The 22,911-nt window shown below is 37.5% G+C and overlaps 1 protein-coding gene across 4 annotated transcripts in view; it reads right to left on the bottom strand.

The window, feature by feature from the left end:
- Nucleotides 1-252: 252 nt before the first annotated feature.
- CSMD3 (CUB and Sushi multiple domains 3) overlaps nucleotides 253-22,911 on the bottom strand; it is a 600,129-nt gene continuing 577,470 nt past the window's right edge. For all 4 annotated transcript variants that reach the window (XM_061373410.1, XM_061373409.1, XM_061373412.1 and 1 more), the window contains 8 exons: nucleotides 21,468-21,579; nucleotides 19,995-20,174; nucleotides 16,596-16,661; nucleotides 15,359-15,517; nucleotides 12,372-12,484; nucleotides 6,124-6,211; nucleotides 3,692-3,827; nucleotides 253-2,376 (listed from right to left, as the gene is read on the bottom strand). In XM_061373410.1, the coding sequence (XP_061229394.1) occupies nucleotides 2,217-2,376; nucleotides 3,692-3,827; nucleotides 6,124-6,211; nucleotides 12,372-12,484; nucleotides 15,359-15,517; nucleotides 16,596-16,661; nucleotides 19,995-20,174; nucleotides 21,468-21,579 (1,014 nt within the window). In that variant the 3' untranslated portion in view covers nucleotides 253-2,216. The remainder of the gene's footprint in view (nucleotides 2,377-3,691; nucleotides 3,828-6,123; nucleotides 6,212-12,371; nucleotides 12,485-15,358; nucleotides 15,518-16,595; nucleotides 16,662-19,994; nucleotides 20,175-21,467; nucleotides 21,580-22,911) is intronic.

Below are 22,911 nucleotides of genomic sequence, written 5' to 3' on the forward strand. Positions count from 1 at the left end.
AAGTATAGGTCTTTTTGGTTTTTTTTTCAGTGTAACACATTGTGCTCACTGTTATTTGTAAAAGAAATCTGAGTCTTGCTACTTCACCTAAAATTCTTGCTATTTCATCTAAAATTCACAGGAAGGTTCAGAAAAAAAAATAACCTGATTTTAAGACCCACAAAACACCATATTTGAATTATTATTTTGGTTATTCTCTTGGCTTCATAACTGAAATAAATTTAAAGCTCATCTTCCAAAGAAGAAACATCGTTAAAAAAAGCAATTGTCCATTTTTATTTTGTTTACATTGCACTGAAAATTTACATCATACTTTTACAAATCCTTTTTCATAAAAATATACTTCTTTACAAAAGTGTATGCATTAATATAAGAGGAGTAGCCAGTTGCAGAAGAAACATTTTAAACAATCTCAAATGTATTAACTGTAACATTAATGAATGAATCATAGTTATTGCAGTCATTTGAATAAACAAGAATAAATAACAACCAATGGTATAAAATATAAAACAGCATCCTTTTAGTAGAATACAGTTTTACAGGTTGTATGAATATTCAAAACAAAGTGTTGTAAAATGGTTTATAAGAAATTCATCAAACATTATAGAAATCCAAGCAGCAATCCTGGGTACAATGATTTTTGGTAGGCACTCTCTATTACGGTAATAAAAAGTTTAGATTCTCACAGAATTATTAATGTCTGAAAGGGACAATAACAGGTAATTCACACTGGCTAACACACAGCATTTGTGAGTCATGCTATGAATGGAAGACAATGACCTACATCAAATAAATTACTGAGTTGCCACTGAAAAAGATAGGAAATAACTGTTAAACTAAAAATTCAGTTTTCTTAGAAGTGATTCTGGAATGTCTAAAACTTCTATCTGAGGGTTGTGGAATCTGAATTGTCCCTAAAATGAATGTGTTGTCCCTAATAAAATCATGGCTTTATATGTTTGGGTTTTTTTTCTTTTCATTGCACTACAGTAATATATTAAATTTTAAATCATTAGCTGTAAGGATTTGTTTAAATAAAGTGTAGAATACATAGGTAAAAAGATGTAAAAACATGGTATTTCCAAATTATAGCTTCCTCTTGCCTTATAGGTCTGATCCCAAGGTCATTGAAATCTGCTAAAATCCATCAACTTCAATGGGATTTTCCCATGCTTTGTGCGTGTGTTTTGACAAAATGCTGAAGGAATAATATGATGTGATATAATCTAGACTTAACTAGCATGGATTGAAAAATGAACTCTTAAATTTTTGATCTATGGATATCATTACTAATGTTACTGTAAACTGCACTTTTTAATTGGAAATATCATTATGTTTTCACCTCTGAAGAAACTTAGGATGATCACTCTTCTGAGTGGTCTTCAACATTAAGGAATATAGCCACATGACAAAGCTCAATTCATACTTGCTTCTTGATTGCAAAATTTGTCTAGTTGTATGACTGACAAGAAATGTAGACCATTTGTAGGTATTGTTAATGGAAACAGAGAAAAGAAGTTTGACTTGGAACATAAAAAAGGAAGAAAGATGTGAAGCAGGGAAGGAAATTCATGAAATAAGAACATGATATTGTCATTTTTCTTCTGTCACATGGAAATAGTTGTATTTGCTGAGTTCTAAATAGTGTATCCTGGACTTGTAAAATTTCACTGTTCTGAGAAAAATAAAATACTAAACGGGCTCAAAAAATGAAAAAAAAGGTACAAACTCATAAAAAAGATGTAGCGTATGACTGTTAAAGAGAAGTCAGTGACCTACTGTCTCCTGTAAGTATAGCTCTTATTTTCTACTTATAATGTTTTTCTAACCCAATCCCTCTATTATAGTTTTTATAAAGCACAGAAATACTGATAGTGGATGCTCCTCCAATATATGCAAATATGTTTTATGTTTTTAGAATAACCTCCTTTTTAAAAAAGCAAATAAACTGTGAGTAGCACTCATGGAGTGCAGCAATTTTTTTTTTTTAAACTCTCCGTGTTATACACGAAAAAGAATTTCGATCCAGTTTATGAAAAACAAAATCAAAACAAAATAACCACAACCCATTCTTGTCTATCATTCTCAGGAAAAGGTGACCCACTATATCCTGAAAAGTGTGCTTTTTTTTTTCTTTTTTTTTTTTTAACCAGTGAACTGTGTGTGCACTGTGTTGTGTGTCAATTTCCAGACTTTGAATACATATCATTACCACATTATACCATTGTGCAGACGGTGTTCAAATTGGGGTCAAATCTTACTGCTTTCCCTTCCACAGACTTTGCATTTGTGTCATACATGGGGTTTTCAAAAGCAGCTTGTCCATTATTATTTTCATGTACAGAGCATCCAGTGTACTGTGTTTTAGGTGCAGTCCTGTAGAGGAAAGACAAAGAGTGCTTGTAACTGCAGTTTTCCTTGCTGATTTCATGTGCTATATGAATCTGAACAAGAAGCTAAATATAACCTCTTGGGTTTTTTTTACAGTATGTGTGATCAAAGTTAGTACTCTCTCAAAGTTTAAAGGATTTATGATTCGTTTAAAATGGTGTTCACTTAAAAAACATAGTTAACCTGAGAAGTGGTATGCATTTCCTTTTGGATGCTCAGATGATAAATAGTTAAGAGTACAACAAAATCTTGTAAAAAATGCAGTAATTCTCCAGCCAGATGACTGAGATTTCCTTTTTGCATTTGGAGACTCAACAAATTTATCAAGAATGATTTTATAGCTGAAACATTTTCTTGTTCACTAAATAACTCAAAATATAAAAATTAAATCCCTTAAAAACATTTCACCTATTTTACTATGCAAAATGCATACTGTATTGTAAATGATCAGTATAAAATGTAAAGACAAGTGCCTATTCCACACAGTTACAGCAGATGTATAAAAATGTTACATGAGCATTTTTTCATATTCTGAAGCTCTTCAAAACAAGTGGTACCATCTAGAAATGATCAGATGTGTTTTAAACTAATGTTATCCAGCACAGTTTATTACAACTGTTGTTATCAGGCTTCCAGATATAAATCACCATTTTGGCAGTTAGTAGGCAATGAGTTTTCTTGTCATTAAAGTGATTATTCTTTAGTCATCTAATGCTTTAAAGCTATAGAAAAAAGATTACTTGAAGATAAATCCAAAGACCTACTACTGGTCTAATAACAAAACAGCTGAATTTAGACTACTGAAATTGAAAGGACTGGTGGCTATGTAACAATTATACATGAACTAATAATTTCATATGCAGAAACAGTTCCATAATGAAACCTCTCAGTGGCATAATACTTTCATACACTTGCAAGGCAATAAACAGAGCAGTCGTTAAAATAGATTACTGAAGATATGACTCATAATTCTGTCACATATGAAAAAGATGCAGGCAATCAGCTGTAAGTACACACAAAGTCTATTCATTATATTATTCTCCATATGCCAATAATTTATAGCATCCATTTTGTTATCATGAAAAGAGAAATTTATAACATTTTAAATAGGTAGGAATGCAAGTAGAGAACAGTACAACAAACCGATCTTTCAGTCATTATGCCAGACCTAATGGAGCTAGGTTTGCATACCTTGCAAACACGTCATGGTTTTACAGAAGAAATTATTTACACTAATAAAGATTGAAGGCACTAAAACACCAAGTCATACAGTAATTCTATATACATACTTTGTACTCACCTCTGTTTATAAAGATAAAAGCCAAACCCAGCAAATATGAGGGCAAAGAAAGGCACAAGGATAGCAATGGCCACTGAACTACTATTCGTACCATGTGGCTGATTAGAAGAATTTGAACCCTCAGACACGTTAAGACCTAAAAAAGAATAATAAAGAAAAAAAAAAGTAATGAATTCTATATGTGTCTGCTACCACCAGCACGTAATACTCCACAGGCTTCAGAATTCAATAATACCTTGAGATTGGGTCATTATAAATTGTTCAGCTGTATACATACAATTCTATGCTGAGACCATCTGGAAAGTAAATGTAGTGTGGCATGCCACATTCCATTTTGGATGTTATTAATACACATTAATATTCTCTGTTACCAAAAATCGATTATATAATAATGCATATGTTTGATTATATTGCTGATTAACTTGTGTATTACTGATTAATTTGAAATTAATAAATACTGCATGTATGAAAAGCAAACATCATTTAAAGGAAAGGGTAAATTATCTGAAGAGGCAACCTGAAAATTCATCATGTTGATTTCATTAGGTGCTGGTATTCATGAATGAAAGTGGTAGGAACAATTGACAAGAGCTGAAGCCAGATAGTGATGAAAAAATAAGAACATGATCTGCTGCATGGTTGAGGAATACATTAGCTAGATTATCTACCCAGAGAAGATGTATAACTTTTTAATGTGAGGAAGTGAGTAACAATGCAGCTTCAAAGTTATTTTTTAAGCTCTAAAGGGGACTTTTAAAAATTGTGTAGGTCACAATATTTTCTGACTTTCTTGATCTTACAAGGCAATATATAGGAATTAAAGAAACCCCAAACCAACCAACCAAAAAAAAACCAACCAAAAACCAAACAGATAATCAATATACTAAAATATAAAAAATTAAAAAAGATAAATTAAATGTTAGTAGGAAAATTTTATAGGAACAGAAATAAAACTATTTGTTTCAGATAAACCATTTCTGTGTTTTTGTGAATGAAATAATGATAACAGATAACAAAATGTGTTAAATGCAAATTTCTTCATAACTGTATTATTGATTGTATTAACTACAATTAAATCTTGTACAGAATTTAAACCTCAGTGAATCATTTTGTTCCTAGAAGGTATAACCCAATAAAAAGTACCTTCTCGATTTTACAGGAAAAGAATCTTACAGCTGAAAAAAAGAAAAAATAAAATAAAAAACCCAACAAAATCAAATTAAGAATACAATTTTAATGAAACTTTATCAGACACTTTGCCAAAGTTGTTCTTACATTTTAATTTTTATTAGGTGACTTTCAAATATTTTGAAGAAGTTATTAAAGGGAAATAACTTTTTACATTAACTTAAAGGAAATAATTATTGATAAAGATATTATTTCTAAAAAATCTTTTCAAAGAATTTGCCTATGCAAATACGGGGAAAAACAAGACCTCCCTCCCCAAGTATTGCATTTTACTGTGACTTATAACAGTGAGAAACAGAAAAAAAATGCCTTTCCTTCATATGTCCATTAATAAACCCTTCCAGCACACTCAAAATTTAAAGAATTACCTGGGTTTACTGAAAAAAAAAAAAAAGTAGACTATACTTTGCAGCTGAAAGAAACTAGTTTTGCATCCACATATAGGAATTTTATGTGAAGATACGCACTCCAAGGACCCATTGCATTAATGAGAAGTGATACCTCTTCTAAAGTTTTCTCAATAGTATTTTATCATTCAAGATTTCAGTATTAATAAATTCAAATTCTTGTGGTAGGAGAAATATCACAGTTTTTGAGACAGTATAAAACAAGTAAATGTTTTTTTTTTTTTCTTATAAAGCACAACAGAATGCTGTTACCAGAGTTCTGTTATCAAAGCTGCCTTCTCCAAGAAAGGATAAATGAAAACTATTAATTAGATTAGAAAGGGTAAATAAAGACTATTAGAACTGAATGTATAGAATCAGGAAGTCAATTTTCAGGGAAAAAAAAATTGCTCATCATGTAAGATTTGGGGATTTTAAGAGTAACAAAAAAATTACTTGCAAATATTTTTCAGTTGTACTTTTCTACCAAATGTTTAGATGAAATGTTTTTTAACACCATTAGCAAGAAATCAGTTTAGGAAAGTGTTCTATAACATGGACTTTCTAAAGAGTTAATGAGATTTGAAACTAAATGCATTTTACATGTATTTGTGGAAAATACATTGCTCAAAACATTACAAATGATAGCTATACTAAGCAGTACATTGCAAGGCACACATAACTCCTTACAACTTCTGACAAAACACTTAAAATGAGATTTTAAAAATATGACTAGCTCAATTTTCTGTTAAATTTCAATTCTGTTAACATCCTGTGGATACCCTTATAATACTGGACATGATAAAAGAGAATATGGAACAATGAAATGGAAAAAAAGAAGTGGTAATTGCTGAATACCTAATCGTTGAAGTCCAAATTGTCCATAATCTTTACCCTGGATGAATCCTTGAAAAACATATGTTGCTCCATCAGGTTCAGCAGAAACCTGTAAAAAAAAACAGTACTCAGAATTAAAAGGGGGGAACTTTGTTACAAGCTATCTATTTGTAATAGAGATACCCTAATATGCTTTACTGGTAGTTACTCCCCATTAAAAACACCCTCCTTTTTTCTAGGAAATCTATAAAGTTCAAAAGAAATGACAGAACTGTTGAAGGAACAACTTAGACATGATCACATATAATACCTTATACTACCTGTAACTGTATTAAAACAACAAAACAAAGTTTCTAGTAATTCATGATGTCAATATTTTTAAGCATTTAACATACTTCATAATTATCTGATTTATTTAGGTAGTAGATGGTCAAGTTATATTGTAGATCACCCTATTGTGAGAAGGAGGAAAGGGTTGTGATCCTATGAATATCTCCTTTGTTAAGGTAAGTACATGCTAAACTAACACTGTATACAGATTTACAGATACTTGCTTCCCAGCATAGTTTTTAGGTTTAAATTCAGTTGTCCCAAGACAGGTTCCTTGAGAAAGTGAAGTTTAAGGGAACCTTAAGTGTGTCTTCAGCAATGACCTGAATCTATGTTTTCACTGAAGAAGGTGAATTTCTTACTTCAGTTTAAAATAACCTGTTTGAGCTCTTCCCAGATCGAAAACAAAAAGAAACTGGTCAGATTGGAGCAGTATGTATATAGCATGGAATTTAGGGACTGTACTGTTACTTTTGTACATTTAGAAGCCCCAAAATAACTTTCTGGCTTTTACCATTTTTTTTTTTTTTTTTTTCACCTCAGGAGCAGGTTCATGAAGCCTAAAGTTTGTACAAGCCTGGGATTTAAGCCCTTTTACCAGTATATTTATTAAGCTCTTTTTTTTTCTTTTTCTTTTTTTTTTCTTTGGTTTCACACCTTTTTAAAATTATTATTGAAGCAGTGCCACAAGTTGTATAAATTTATTCATGCATTTCAATGTTGACTTCTATTGGCATGTGCGCTTACATTGGCATATCTGCAGTACTTTACCAATAGGTGAAATGTAAGAAAAGAGACAAATTCCATAACAAATAAGATGGTGTAAAAGGGATGTATGTGTTCATAATCAGCCAATTTAGGCCCTTTGTTTTCTGAAAAATCTACTTCCTTCTCTCAAAAATAAAGTGTCAGAAGCCTTCATCACACTCAAGCTTTTTCCAGCCTTAGCATTATCTTGGGCAATGTTTGCTTTTCCCATATGTTCTCTGACAGGATTTCCTTTTCATAGTTTAAACAAGCCCTAGTCACCTGAGCTGTTACTTCCTTTTATCCCTTTCCATGACCTCTCCTCCTCCCAGTCATGGGTTCTCTTCTCCCTTTTAAAGTATAACCTCATATATAACCTCATAAAAAGCATCCTTTTAAAACCTAACCTCAGCCCCAGAACCTCAAAAGGATTTAATGCTTAATTGGAACAATCTATTTTGTTTTCTCCATAAACATAACAATTCAGCTTTTTCATCGTATTTCTCGAAACATCACCAAAAAATAAAACATGACTGCTAGCTTAATGATAAAAAATTGCTATTATATTAATATTAGAATCATAGAATCATAGAATAGTTAAGGTTGGAAAGTACCTTAAGATCATCCAGTTCCAACCCCCCTGCCATGGGCAGGGACACCTCGCTCTAAGCCATATCACCCAAGGCCTCGTCCAACCTGGCACTGAACACTGCCAGTGATGGAGGATTCACAACCTCCTTGGGTGACCTATTCCAGTGCCTCACCACCACAGTATCACAGTATCACAGTATGTTAAGAGATTGGAAGGGACCTCAAAAGATCATCTAGTCCAATCCCCCTGCTGGAGCAGGAACGCCTACATAAGGTTACACAGGAACGTGTCCAGGCGGGTTTTGAATGTCTCCAAAGAAGGAGATTCCACAACCTCCCTGGGCAGCCTGTTCCAGTGTTCCGTCACCCTCACTGAGAAGAAGTTTCTTCTCAAGTTTAAGTGGAACCTCTTGTGTTCCAGTTTGTACCCATTTCCCCTTGTCCTATCATTGTTTGTCACTGAGAAGAGCCCGGCTCCATCCTCGTGACACTCCCCCTTTATAGATTTATATACACTAATAAGGTCACCCCTCAATCTCCTCTTCTCCAAACTATAAAGACCCAGCTCCCTCAGTCTTTCCTCATAAGGGAGATGCTCCACTCCCTTAATCATCTTAGTTGCCCTGCGCTGGACTTTCTCCAGCAGGTCCCTGTCCTTCTTAAAATGAAGGACCCAGAACTGGACACAATATTCCAGATGAGGTCTCACCAGGGCAGAGTAGAGGGGAAGGAGGACCTCTCTCGACCTACTAACCACCCCCCTTCTAATACAACCCAGGATGCCATTGGCCTTCTTGGCCACAAGGGCAGTGTGTCTGCTCATGGTCACCCTGTCGTCCACCAGGACCCCCAGGTCCCTCTCCCCTACACTGCTCTCTAACAGGTCGTTCCCCAGTCTATACTGGAACCTGGGGTTGTTCCTGCCCAGATGCAGGACTCTACACTTTCCCTTGTTATATTTCATCAAGTTATTCCCCGCCCAGCTCTCCAGCCTGTCCAGGTCTCTCTGGATGGCAGCACAGCCTTCTGGCGTGTCAGCCACTCCTCCCAGCTTAGTGTCATCAGCAAACTTGCTGATAGTACATTCAATTCCCTCATCTAAATCATTGATGAATATATTAAATAATACTGGTCCCAGTACCGACCCTTGAGGCACTCCACTAGATACAGGCCTCCAACTAGACTCCGCCCCATAGACTACAACTCTCTGGCTTCTCTCCTTCAGCCAGTTCACAGTCCACCTCACTACCTGATCATCTAGACCACACTTCCTCAATTTAGCCGCAAGGATGCTGTGGGAGACCGTGTCAAACGCTTTGCTGAAGTCAAGGTAGACCACATCCACCGCTCTGCCATCATCCATCCACCGTGTTATTTCCTCATAAAAGGCTACAAGATTGGTCAAGCATGACTTCCCCTTGGTGAAGCCATGTTGACTGCCCCTCATAACCCTCTTATCCTTGATATGCCTTAAGATGGCACCAAGGATAAGGTGTTCCCTCACTTTCCCAGGAATGGAGGTGAGGCTGACCGGTCTATAGTTACTCGGGTCCTCCTTCTTGCCCTTTTTGAAGACAGGAGTGACATTTGCTTTCCTCCAGTCCTCAGGCACCTCTCCCGTTTCCCAAGACTTGGTAAAGATGATGGAGAGCGGTCTAGCAATGACCTCCGCCAGTTCCCTCAGCACCCGCGGGTGCATCCCATCTGGACCCATGGATTTATGGATGTCCAGATTGCTCAACTGGTCTTTAACCCATTCCTCATCGACTAAGGCAGACCGCTCCGTTGACCTATCTTCATCTGAGGTCTCAGCGGTACAGGGCTCTTCAGGACTGCCTCCGGCAGAGTAGACAGAGACAAAGAAGGCATTAAGTAACTCTGCCATCTCTGTATCTTCTGTCACCAGGGCACCCGTCCCATTCATCAGCGGGCCTACATTGCCTCTGGTGTTAGTTTTATCTGCCATGTATTTGAAAAAGCTCTTTCTGCTGTCCTTGACGCCTCTTGCCAGCTTTAATTCCAAGGAGGCCTTAGTCATCCTAGCAGCTTTCCTACATCCTCTAGCAGCAGCCTTATATTCTTCCCAAGTGGCCAGCCCTTCCTTCCATGACCTGTAAACTCTCCTCTTCCGCTTGAGCATACCCAGCAATTCCCTATTTAGCCACGCAGGTCTCCTGACCCTCTTCCTTGACTTCCTACGTGTCGGGATGCTCCGATCTTGAGCTCGGAAAAAGCAGTCCTTGAATGACAACCAACTATCTTGGGCCCCTTTACCTTCAAGCAGCCTAGCCCATGGGATTTCCCCTAGCAATTGTTTGAAGAGGCCAAAGTTTGCCCTGCTAAAGTCCAGGGTTTCAATTCTACTTGCTATTCTACTGACCCTACCACACAAGATCCTGAATTCCACCATCTCGTCGTCGCTGCAACCAAGGCAGCCCTCAACCTTCACTCCTTCAACCAGACCCTCCTTGTTAGTGAGGATGAGATCCAGCAGCGCACCTCTCCTGGTTGGCTCATCCACCATTTGCATGAGGAAGTTATCATCTATACACTGGAGGAACCTCCTGGACTGTGGCTGGGTTGCTGAGTAGTCCTTCCAGCAAACATCAGGGAAGTTAAAATCCCCCACGACGACCACGGCCTGTGACTATGAGGCCGCTCTCAGCTGCCTGCAGAAGGCCTCGTCAACTTCCTCACCCTGATCCGGTGGCCTGTAACAGACCCCCACAACAGTATCACCCCTGCCAGCCTGCCCCTTAATTCTCACCCACAGACTCTCAACTCGCTCATCATCTGTCCCTGGACAGAACTCAACGCATTGTAGCTGCTCTCGCACATAAAGAGCAACCCCACCACCCCGCCTGGCTGGCCTGTCTTTCCTGAAAAGGACATAGCCCTCCATGACTATATTCCAGTCATGTGAGCTGTCCCACCACGTCTCTGTAATTGCCACCAGGTCATAATCTCCTGACTTAACACAGGTTTCTACTCCTCCTGCTTATTTCCCATGCTGCGCGCATTGGTGTACAGACATTTCAGGGAGCTAGCTGAGCACACCAATTTCACCCTAGGATTACAGGAGGTCTCCCAGTCTTCATCAATTCCAGAGCACTGTCCCACTGAGGCAAGCCCAGCTACAACCCCATCCCCCTTCGAAACCCTAACAGGAAAGAATTTCCTCCTTATATACAATGTAAACTTCCCCTGTTTAAGTTTTAACCCATTACCCCTTGTCCTATCACTACAGTCTCTAATGAAGAGTCCCTCCCCAGCATCCCTATAGGTCCCCTTCAGATACTAGAAGGCTGCTAGGAGGTCTCCATGAAGGAGACCTGTCTCTTCTCCAGGCTGAACAGTCCCAGCTTTCTCAGCCTATCTTCATATGGGAGGTGCCCCAGTCCCCTGATCATTCTTGTGGCCCTCCTCTGGACTTGTTCCAACAGATCCATGTCCTTTTTATGTTGAGGGCACCAGAACTGCACATAATACTCCAAGTGAGGTCTCACGAGAGCAGAGTAGAGAGGCAGGATCACCTCCTTCGACCTGCTGGTCACGCTCCTTTTGATGGAGCCCAGGATATGCTTGGCTTTCTGGGCTGCAAGCTCACACTGCTGGCTCATGTTCATTTTCTCATCGACTAGCACCCCCAAGTCCTTCTCCACAGGGCTGCTCTGAATCTCTTCTCTGCCCAGCCTCTAGCTGGGCCTGGCATTGCTCTGACCCAGGTGTAGGACCTTGCATTTGGCATGGTTAAACTTCATGAGGCTGGCATCAGCCCACCTCACACATGTGTCAAGGTCCCTCTGGATGGCATTCCTTCCCTCCAGCGAATCAACCGAACCACACAGCTTGGTGTCATGGGTAAACTTGCTGAGGGCGTACTCAATCCCACTGTCCATGTCAGCGAAAAAGATGTTAAACAAGACCGGTCCCAAGACCAATCCCTGAGAGACACCACTCATAACTGGTCTCCAGACGGACATTGAGCCATTGACCACAACCTGTTGTTGTGCATCCCTCCAGCTAGTTCTTTATCCACCGAGTGGTCCATTCATCAAATTGATGTCTCTCCAATTTGGAGACAAGAATGTCGTGTGGGAGAGTGTCGAATGCTTTACACAAATCCAGGTAGATGACTTCAACTGCTCTACCCCTGTCCATCAGTTCTGTAGCCCCATCATAAAAGGCCACTAAATTGGTCAGGCAGGATTTCCCGTTAGTGAAGCCATGCTGGCTGTCACTAAGCACCCTGTTGTTTTTCATACAAATTTTTCATATTATATGTTAAAATATTACTAGAAATTTATATATTTTCATAATGATAAAATTCCACAATATATTGGAATGAAATTCAATGAGAAGTATGAGAAAGCTTTCTCTGTTAACATGCATTATAATTGTACCTACACAATATTCCCGTTCCCATATTCTTCCTCAGAGTGTTTTCCTATAACTTACAATAAAATTTCCATGTCATTTAATGAATCAGTATTGCTAACAAGACTCCTTTTGATATTTCTCAGGATTTTTTTCAATGTAGAACATCATCATGATTTAAAAAAAAAAAAAAGTCTTCTCTTTTATAGCAGAAATATACTCACAAAACCATCCATAGCCCATTTTTCATCTTTCAGCTTGCTCACAGATGTATGGGAAGGTGCTTTAATGAGATATATGTGGAGCATTAGCCGAGCTTCCTGGCTTTTATACACTCCTGTAGAATATAGTTTTTAAAATTTATGTTTGTGTTGAGAAGAGAAATAATTTAATCTTCAAGAACAAGCATTTAATCTGCTGCCTTAAAAGGGTAAAGCGAGAAGAATATGTAGCATTTTAACAAACATTTTTGTTAAGCAATCTGCATTCTTTTGTGAAATTATTTCAATTATCCCAAGATTTCAATGGAAACTGCTTAGCCTGCAGAGATGACAGAAGGGAAATCCTATACACACAGTTGTTATTTAGCAGTTATTTTAACAAGCATTAGACAGACAAACTGACAGTAGTCTCATTTTAGATGGAAAACACAGTTCTGAATCAGGCAGAGTGCATCTGAACTTTGCATTCCTACTTTCAGTATTTCTAATTTAGTCATCAGGTAAAGAAGGTGATACTAGAAACATCCACACCTAAATTACTTTCCAATAGCTCGTGCTAAATTAAAAATTTCTAAATTTGTAAATATCTCAAAAATTTTAATTGTTCTTCATCAGTCAGTATTATGTCACATTTTCTTCCAGACATTCCTCGTTCACTGAGGTGAACACCTCCAGTGCAGGTGTGTTCCACAAAAAACAGGGGTTTTGAAACAGGGACCACAGAGTAGTGGGCAGGTTTCCCAAACCAGGGAAACCCCAGAAGAGCACCAAGACTTGCTAGGAGCTGTCAGCTTACATGAGAGTGGTTGATAAGTCACAGGCAGGGCCAGTAGTAATGTCAGCCATTCCCTACTCCCATGGACTGCAGCTCTAGAGAGCACGAGTGACCAGGAGTGATGTGAACAGAGTAGGCAAACCTGGTGCAGCACCTCAGTCAGGGCATCGTGTGGCATTTTGCATGGCAGTTTGTATGGAAGGGCATGCAGGGAAGGCACCTCTTTGAGGGAGGGGCATTCTAATGGTCAAGTGGAGAGACCTGAAGGCCTCATAGGCCAGCAAATGGGGCACTGTCTGCACAGGTCAAGCATGCTCATCTTATCTGATGCTCAAAGCAGTATGGTGGGCATTAGTCTGCCAGCAAAAGCTGTAGCTTCAGCTGGGAGGTCTGCAATACCTACCGTGGTGTTGGCCAATGCTTCCACCCAGATGGAGCTCCTGAAGGAGAGTCTGCAGTGCAGACCTCAGACTGCAGGAAGTGCCCAGACCTCACTCCTTGAGCTGGGACAGGCAGCAGACCTGCCTGCTGACGGTGTGCCCATGTGGAGGACCTCCTGCGGCACATGGTTTGAGCTGCAGGAGGTGGTGAGGAGGCTGTATAACATCAGGGAGGCTTAAAAAGAATTGAACACCTCGTTCCAAGAGCAGTCTGCAGTGGACCCACGGTAAAACAGTCAAGAACTACACCTTAATACACAGAAGAGAGGGGTGCCAGTAATGCAGAAGAATGGAAGCTTGCAATGATAAGGATCTGCAGGTGGAAAAGACTTCCCCTGAAGCCTGAGGTGCCCTTGGAGAATCACTTCACTGCTCTGCAGACTGAAGAGGAAAGATCTGTTGCATCAGGAGAGACACTGGAGCTCAGTACATCACCATGATCTGCTCCCTGTGTAACAACCAGCACAACTAAGAAAAGGTGATGGATGATAGTAGTAGGTGACTCTCTTCTGAGAGATGTGGAGGCACCTATATACTGCCCTGACACTCCCCAGAGAGGTGTGCTGCCTACCAGAGGCTCCTATCAGGGATGTCACTGAGAGACTACCAAGCCTCATAGAGTCCACTGACTATTATCCACTGCTGTTGTTCCACATAGGCACCAGTGGTACAGCAAGGAATAGTTTGAGAAATATCAAGAAGGATTACAGAGCACTGGAAGTGGTGGTAAGAGACTCTGGAGCACAGGCAATTTTTCCATCAATCCTTTCAGTCAAAGGGAAGGAGTTTGAAAGGGCCAGTTGAGTATGGTGAATCAAGAGATGTTATGGGACTGGTGCCACCACCAGAGATTTAGCTACTTAGACCATGGGACTCACTTTGAGAAACCTGGTCAACTGGGGACTGGTGGGGTCCATCAGCCAGAGAAGGGGAAGAACATCTTCAGTCATAGGTTTGCCAAGCTGGTAAAGAGTGCTTTAAACTAAAGTTGCCAGGACAGGGAAACCTCGATCCATTCCATTCCTGCCACATTTGATGCCAGTATCAGTGAGAGATGCCCAGAGGGATTGGAGCTCAGCAGGAGAGCACCTGAAGAACAGCACAAAGGAATTCCAGCCACTCTACCCAGTAAGTTGGCTTCACTGGAAGTTAAGCTTAAATGCCTGTATGCAAACCCATGTAGCATATGGAATAAACAGGAGGAGTTAGAAGCATGTGCGTGCCTGTAGGGTTACGATCTCATTGACACAACAAAGATGTGGTGGGATGGCTCCTATGACTCGAGTGTTGGACTGGAAGAATACAGGATGCCTGGGTTTGGTCTGCGATAGAGTTAATTTTTTTTTGCTAGCAGTTGATGCAGTGCTGTGATTTGGCTTTAGTTTGAGAATAATGCTGATAACACACCGGTGGTTTATTCACTGCTAAGTAGCACTTACCCTGGTCAAGGACTTTTCAGTCTCTCATGTTCTGTCACTGATGAAGGGCACAGGTTGACAGGAGAAGCATGAGAATCAGGATGATTCTTTCACTTCTCATTGCCTATTAATTCCAAATATAATAAATCCCTCCAAAATTAAAAAGTGAGAGAGAACATAAAGGTTGAAAAATCCCTACCTTTGAAAAGGAAGCAAACTAGAATGCAAATTTCTTTGATAAGCTAAAGAAGTTTGCAAAAGATGTTAAGTTTCAGTTTTATGCATAAAGTTATAGGGAACCAATATATATAGGGCAGAAAAAAAATTAAATGAAAATAAGGGGTTTTTATCCCATACCTGATAGCAGCAATTCCATGTTGCTGTTTGTAAGTGTTGCATTTACTCTTCCTGAAGTTGCATTGAAACTTGTGACTGTCAAAGTCATGGGCTGTTTCTTGCTTTTATAATTATAAGAGCCTTTCCATATATAATTTTGAGCAAATACATCATCTGGAACTATACAGACATCAAACATTTCCAAAACATTTTGAAATATTTAGTACTTATGAAGTCAAGCATCCCGCAAAATGTATGCCAAATATGAGTATTTTCTATCTTATACTTGTCTCATTTTAAGTCTATTAAGCATAATAAAAATCCCCCAACACTTAGATGGTGGATCTACAAACTGCAAGCAAGGAAACTGCATGGTGCAGAGTCTGATGCTGTTGATTTGATATCTGACTGAAATTTATTACTCTACTTTCAGGAAAAATGATCTCTATACACTTTATTTGAAATTAATTGGGATTGTACAAAAATTTGTGAATGAAAAAATATGACTAATATGCAGTATATCACTGACAAACAGTTTTGAAGTAGTATATCTGTTAAAAAAAAAGTAAAAAGGAACTGGAAAAAATCCAAAAATCTCCACAAACCTCTCCAAAACCTCCTATGCAAAGGAATTACTTTTAAATCTTTATTAATTTTCAATAAATATTTACTAGCGTTATAATCATAAGCTAGTTTTAGTTAAGAGGACTGCTCTCTAAAAAACTACAGAAAAGTTTCTCTTGGATCTAGTCAGGACATCCAAAGATAGTCTTCTTTAGAAAACCAGGTAAAACTACAGTTGACATTAGGCAGAGTTAGATAAACTACTTTCTCTAGCCTAAAAAATAACTTTTTTGAAGACTAAGTTGAAGGCTAATACTGAAGTATTTAGGTAAAGCAATTCAAATTAGCACTACATAAAAGAAGTGCAAGACTTAAAAATTGTGAAAAATCACATCTTTATTTCTGGGTGAGCAGTATAGTATCTTATACAGAACACAGTGATTTCTGTAAAGCTAATAAAACCCTCCACATAACAGCTAGAAACTGTAAATGGACACAAAAGAATAATATGCAGTATAGATGGACTTAAACAATGGGAAATAATTTAATTAATAATGGGTTTGTCTTGTTAATGTAATGCCTAATCTAGTACCCTTTATTCATTCTAAGCCATTCATTGCAGTCTCACTAAATCAATTCTTGTTGTCTTTCCTACAGAAATTGTTTGCAACTATATATTCCTCAAAGTACTTACCACTTAGTTTGGGACTTGGTGTTCCCAAAGCTGGTCTGGGATCCTTCACTAATATTTTGGAACCAGCTGTTGGAAAGAATAAATGACAAAACCAAAAATCAGTAGCAAATATATTACTCAGAAACTAGGAAAATAATTTCCATAATGGAGTTTATTTGCTACAAAGAATGCAAGATGTTTCAGACTCGATCAGTATCAAGCCTTAATATCACAGAAACACTGGTTTCTTCCATTGCCACATTTTCTCCCAAGTCAGTCACCTGGATGCTACAAAGACATTTGCAACAAACGGTGTGGGCTTTCACTTCAGAATCCACAGTTCAGAGTTCACAGTCCTGGACTATGCACTTAATATGTTAGATGTTGTTTAGTTATGCCACGTAAGGAAAATTATGTCATTTAAATTGGGATTGACACAAAACAGCAGTGTCTATAATGCTTTGACTAGAAGCAATTTAACACCAAACAATGAAGACATACGTAAAAAGGGCATTTTAAATTATGCTTCTCTTCAGAATTTAATTGTCTTTTACAGTAATGAGTGAGATATCACTTAGGTTGCACAGAGAGATGGTAGATGTGCCATCCTGAAGACATTCAAGGCCGAGGTTGGATGTAGCTTTAAACAACCTGATCTAGTTGAAGATATCTCTGTTTGTTGCAGGGACACTGGACTAGATGACCTTTGAGAGTCCCTTCCAACCCAAACTATTTTGTGATTCTGTGTTTAAGACTCTGAAAACCTAAAGATGCATGCTTAATCTCCTGCTAATGGAGGAGGTCGCTATTTCTTTAAAGAATAGCAACAGAAAGAAACAAATAAGGCTGTCCCCAGCATCTCCAACTGCTCAGATGATTTGAGCATTGGAATTTCGAGAATTTATTTAATTTCTTCTGTGCTTAGAGCAAGAACTCTCCCACCACTATAGATGATCGACTAAATGAAATGGGACAATGCAATTACCTGCACCTGAAGCTATTTTATTTTGTAGAAACTAATTGGGATTCATTTGGCTGTAAAGAAGACACATAATTCTGTCTCCTAATGTAGCATAGTCTCATTCAATGCTAGGGTCCATTCCTTGCTCCAACAGTTATTTCAATATTTTGTATTTTGGATCTTGGGTTTGAACCCAGGCCTTTTCTCTCTGATTGATACTTCAAAGCCAATAGACAAGAAAAGGAACAACCTTCTCCCTGAGCATTTTTCTGCACAAAAAGGAAACTTTAGCAAGAAGCACTAAGAATGTTTTGAGAATAACTTCTAGCTTATTACAGAAAGCTGGTTTTTGGTATATAGCTTAAAACAAGACAAGAAACTAGGGCAGGGGTAGGAATTCAGCCTAAAATTCTCATGACCGGTTACTATTGATTGATTAATCTTTATTTCCTCCTCATTTTGAATGGAATTTATTGAACTTCAGTGAATATGGTTGACCTGAAGGGTGTGCTTCAACAGCATATGCTTTTTGACTACATCAAGCTCAGGTTAGAAACACCTGGATCATACTTTCCAAAAGGGTTCTAGTATAAAACGCTGCCAAGTCAATCAGCCCTGTCAAGGTGAATACACTTCTTGTCAAGCTTAGAACTGACATTTTAAATAGAAAATTAAATTTAAATACAAATTTTAAATGCAAACTAAAAACTAAACCAAGTTATAGATGAAGTTTAAGTTTCTAGGTCCAGATATTTGTTGAGTAAGATTTTCAAGATCTGTATTTAAAGGACCAAATTCTGATTTAGTTTCCTTACAGATCTTTTTAGAGCTCTCAACTTCAAATGTTTTATTCTTTTTCATCTACTTCCAATTGAAGTGAGCAACTTCACCTGGTGCTCTTTTCCCTTCCACAGGAGAGAGATGTTTCCCCCTCTGTAATAGGTAAAATTGAAAACATTTAAGAGATGTTTTACTTCGTCTAAATAGAGTCCATACTTTACAATATGTTGCTGATTCTTAGCTTTCTCCCCTGCTAAAAAGGAAGAAGCAAAGCCTCTGATCTTAAAAGTTTTCCATTTCTGTGACAATTTTTCAGGACATTGGGAAACTAAGTTATATGACAAGGTAGATACATTCCTAGTTACAACTTAATATTTAAAAAAAAAAAAAGTCATATAGGTTCCTTACTATCAGATAGGACAGCTAATACTACTTGTTTCAATATCATCAGCAGAAAATTCTTGGATCAAAATACAATGCATGAATCACATTTGGCCTTCCGTAACACTTCCTGAGTCCAGAGCAAGTCATAAGCCTCCTGGCAGCTTGCTTTCTAGCACTTTACCAAAGCTCTATTTTGTTTTCCTGCAGTGCTTGCCTGGCATGTAATATCAGGACGCCTGTTTTTTAGTAATACACAATATTCGTTTCTTGTTTGTCTCCCAAGTAGCAGTGTTTGCTATATCCTTTCAATGCCTCTGAAAGAACACTGGGGATAACCACATCTGAAACAGTGAGTACCAGTAATCTGGAAGGTGCTTTAATTAGTCAGAAATAGAATTCCAAACAGTTGCTGTACTTGATAATGCTTCTTATCTTAGATGAAAAGCACCATTCTCATCATGATTTTGCTCTGAGGTTTTTCATGCTCTGCCATGACAAAGCATGTATTAAAAAAAAATAAAAACAAAATAAAATGCTGGAATATTAAGAACAAAGTTTGGTTGCATTTTGTTTGCAAGTACTATATTGTTGCTTATATACAAATATAAAATAATATTAAACCCTATGGAATAAATCCATGCAGTGATTCAAACATGGGTGTTTACGCATCTTTCTCCAACATCAGAATAGAGTAATAGTATCACAGAATCATTTAAGTTGGAAAAGTTGATGACCTATAAGTTCATCAAGTCCAATTGTTAACCTTACTGCCAAGTTCAACACTAAACTCTGTTACTAGACGCTACGTCTACATGTCTTTTAAATACCTCCACCCTCCGCTTCCCTGGGCAGCCTATTCCAATGTTTAATAACCCACTCTGTGATGAATTTTATATCATAGCAGCTATATCATAGTAGTACTGCAACAGATGTCTTGCAGCTGTCAATCTCTGTAAATAGAATTATCCTGATCTATATTTAGTAGGTATGTGCAAAACCCACTGAGATTCTTATTCTGCTGAGCTTACAAAAATGGAATCCACTTCTGATTCAGTCAGAAGTCTAAAGGTAGATGATACCCAAATATTTGGCTTCCAGAATAGCAACTAGAACTGACACATCTGAACATGCAAATGAACAAGTACATTACACACAACAGGGAAAAGATTACAGTTATGCTTTCAGATGTTCTCCCTCCTAGTTCTCACCATTCTGCCTTAACTTATTGGACTGCAAGTAGAGAAAATCACTGAAATATGAGAGATGACAGATGCAGTGGGAACAGAAGAGCTTACCTTCACAAACTGGAACTTTCCCAGTCCATGTACCATCAGACCTACAGGCTCTATGCTCTGATCCTCCTGCCAGGAAGAAGCCTGGCTGACAAGTGTAAATCAATGTATAACCAAGTGAGGGAAGATCCATTCCTACAACATTAGCATGAGTTGGTGTTTCTGGTTGTTTACAGCTGTGAGCTACAAAGAAGAGATAAAATATCTTTCAGTTAAAATGTTGAAAATATTTCTGAAAAAAAAAAATCTATACCCATTCTAACAGGTAACTAATAAAAAAAACATAACTAAGCATAAAATATTAATACATTCTTCATTCACATTAAAAATTACTATGCAATCTTTAAATTACTGTCCTGAGCCAGTAAATACATCTTGAAAAATTGACTTTTCAATTTCAAGGGATCAAGAATCAACTTAAAGGTACTTGCATGACCAAAAAAAAATTTTCTGCATACGCAAACATATACAGCACATATCTTACCACAGTTAAAAGTAATCACAGATTGTTACTTACATGACTTATGATATCTGTGTAGCATTGAATAACAGTAAATAAACGGGTCATTTGGAAAACAGTATGAAAGATTGTAGATGTGTCAAGTTTTAAATATCAGGTAGAAAAATTAATTACTATTCCTAACCTCATGTCAGTGTCTTATGTCTTTAACAACCGCCAGAATCTGAAAGTCTTGTGTTATCTCAAAACCAGCACACCTCCAAGATCAGACCTCATCTTTCAACACACTGAGCTACTGATTTGCTGTTTGCTTAGGGAGACTGCTAGCACTAACTGAAACATTAACGCTGTTTTCTTCTGTGGATAAGCTCTCCATACACTGAAGTGATTCTGTAAGGTCAGATCTTATAAGGTGAGGCTATTTTCAGAAAAATACAGCTGGCAGCTGATTAAATATGATGTTATACCTTCAGTAAATTAGCACTGTTTACCAAAGTGTTAAAGATCTAAAAAAATTAAACATCGCTTCCTGTACCCAAGTAAGCATGTTCTCTCCATTTCAGATTCAAAACTTTTGAGTTACAACCTTTTTTTTTTCCCCCTTCTTAAAATACACTGATTCCTTAGTTGGGAAACAACTCGTAGTCTTTACCAGAACTGCTAGTAATTGTATGCTCTGGTAGAAGTTAGGGCTCTGCAGGGCTTTACCTACATGATCCTGTTCTCACTATCTCCTCTTTTCCTTGGAAGGGTTGCACCCTCTTACTTATTTTCAGCATCTCTTTGGATGAAGAGCTGTGTGTTATTCTGCCTGTTATTTTGTGTTGTGCTTTTCATTCTATAGGCTATTGTAGAAAAATTCACTGCAAAACCACATTTTTAGCTTCTGTAAGATAGTAATGTAAATTTCTATTAACTTTAAGCTACTAAAGCTATATGAATTAACTTTATAACAGTGTTATGGTAACTAGATATCCTAGACAAAATGATTGCTCAAAAATCTATCATTTACTTACGTATACATTCTGGCTGGATTCCACTCCATGTAAGGTCAGGAAGGCAAGTTCGTGTTGTTGAGCCATGGAGAAGGTGTCCTTTTTTACACTGAAATTGAACAATATTTCCCACCTGTTGGAAAGTAGAAAATACAGTGATATTGTTATTAGGAAATGTCACCTGGTTTATTTCTTTCAAATTCGATAGTAACTCCCTCCACATAATACAGCTTCAATAAACTGTGGTGCTCCTGCTGTAAAAAGTAATTTCACAGAGCATTTTGATATGAAATAAAAATTTGTTTCATTCTTATTAAAATTCTCTCCCAACAACTGAAATCCTCTATGGAAGAGAATCAAAATTTCATCTCCTGTAGTATCTCTGGTGTGTCGCTTTTGGCCCAGAATAGCTGAGGCTTGGGGAGTCTGGAAACCAAGCTTAATGTGGCTTTGTAGCTTTCAACCAAGGATGAACCAGTTAGGCAATCTTGCAGAAAAACAGAGAAGTGGCAGAGGTAAAATGGACAATAGATTCTGTTGGATATTTAATGAACTAACCCCCCTTTGTGAAATGCTGAATGAATTCACAAATTATAATCAGAAATATTTCATCAGAACATGCAAGGTCTGGCCAACAAAACAATCTCATGCATCAGGGATTATAATGCTCCTATAACAATTTAAATTTTTTGATGCTAAGAGGCAAAAAAAAGAATTGTTTTTTATATCACGTGGATGATAGAAACCAGAATGCAAGTACATTAAAATTTACAATAGCAATTCATCTGAGATGAGTTTTTAATTATTATTATTGTGTGTATATGTTGCATGAAAAGGAAAATAGAATTCTTTAGTGAACAACAGTTTCTGCACAAACTTCTTCCATATGTCCAGTTATGGTGACATTGATGAAAATGCAAATAATTCTCAGTTTCCCTCAAGAGCAGAGAAATTCTGTTACAAGTATATCATTCAAGGAGTAGTTTATCACATGATCTGAGGGGTTAACTCAAATATTAAAGTGCAAACAGCACATCTATTTTTCTGCAGTGACCTGTATTAATATATTTATCAACTCATGTTTAAACAAGAATTTGAAAATTTTGAACTCTATGTGATAGCACATTTATGGTTCTGTGTTTTGGTGGTTTGTTTGTTTGTTTTTTTGTGTTGGATGATTATTATTATGGTTATTTTGTTTAAATGTATAACACAATTCAAATTGATGCTCAAAGGTAAAATATGGACTTCTTCACAATAGTTTAGCTCTGGGAAACAGTGTTTCACTGCTAGAAGTAGTCATTTGAAACTTTATTGCAGTATGCCATTTCAGCTCAAGCTTCTCATCACAATGAATTTAATAATAACCCATGAACTACAGATAATAGCTTTTCAACACAGTACATGATTTAAAATTCCCTTTTTTTAATTCTTTTATGTGCTCACTGGACTACATCATCACTTT

This window comes from Neopsephotus bourkii, unplaced genomic scaffold, assembly GCF_033783945.1.
Source record: "Neopsephotus bourkii isolate Nb327-2 ecotype Australia unplaced genomic scaffold, CSIRO-AGI_Nbou_v1 NB_1630, whole genome shotgun sequence".
Taxonomy (NCBI): Eukaryota; Metazoa; Chordata; class Aves; order Psittaciformes; family Psittacidae; genus Neopsephotus; species Neopsephotus bourkii.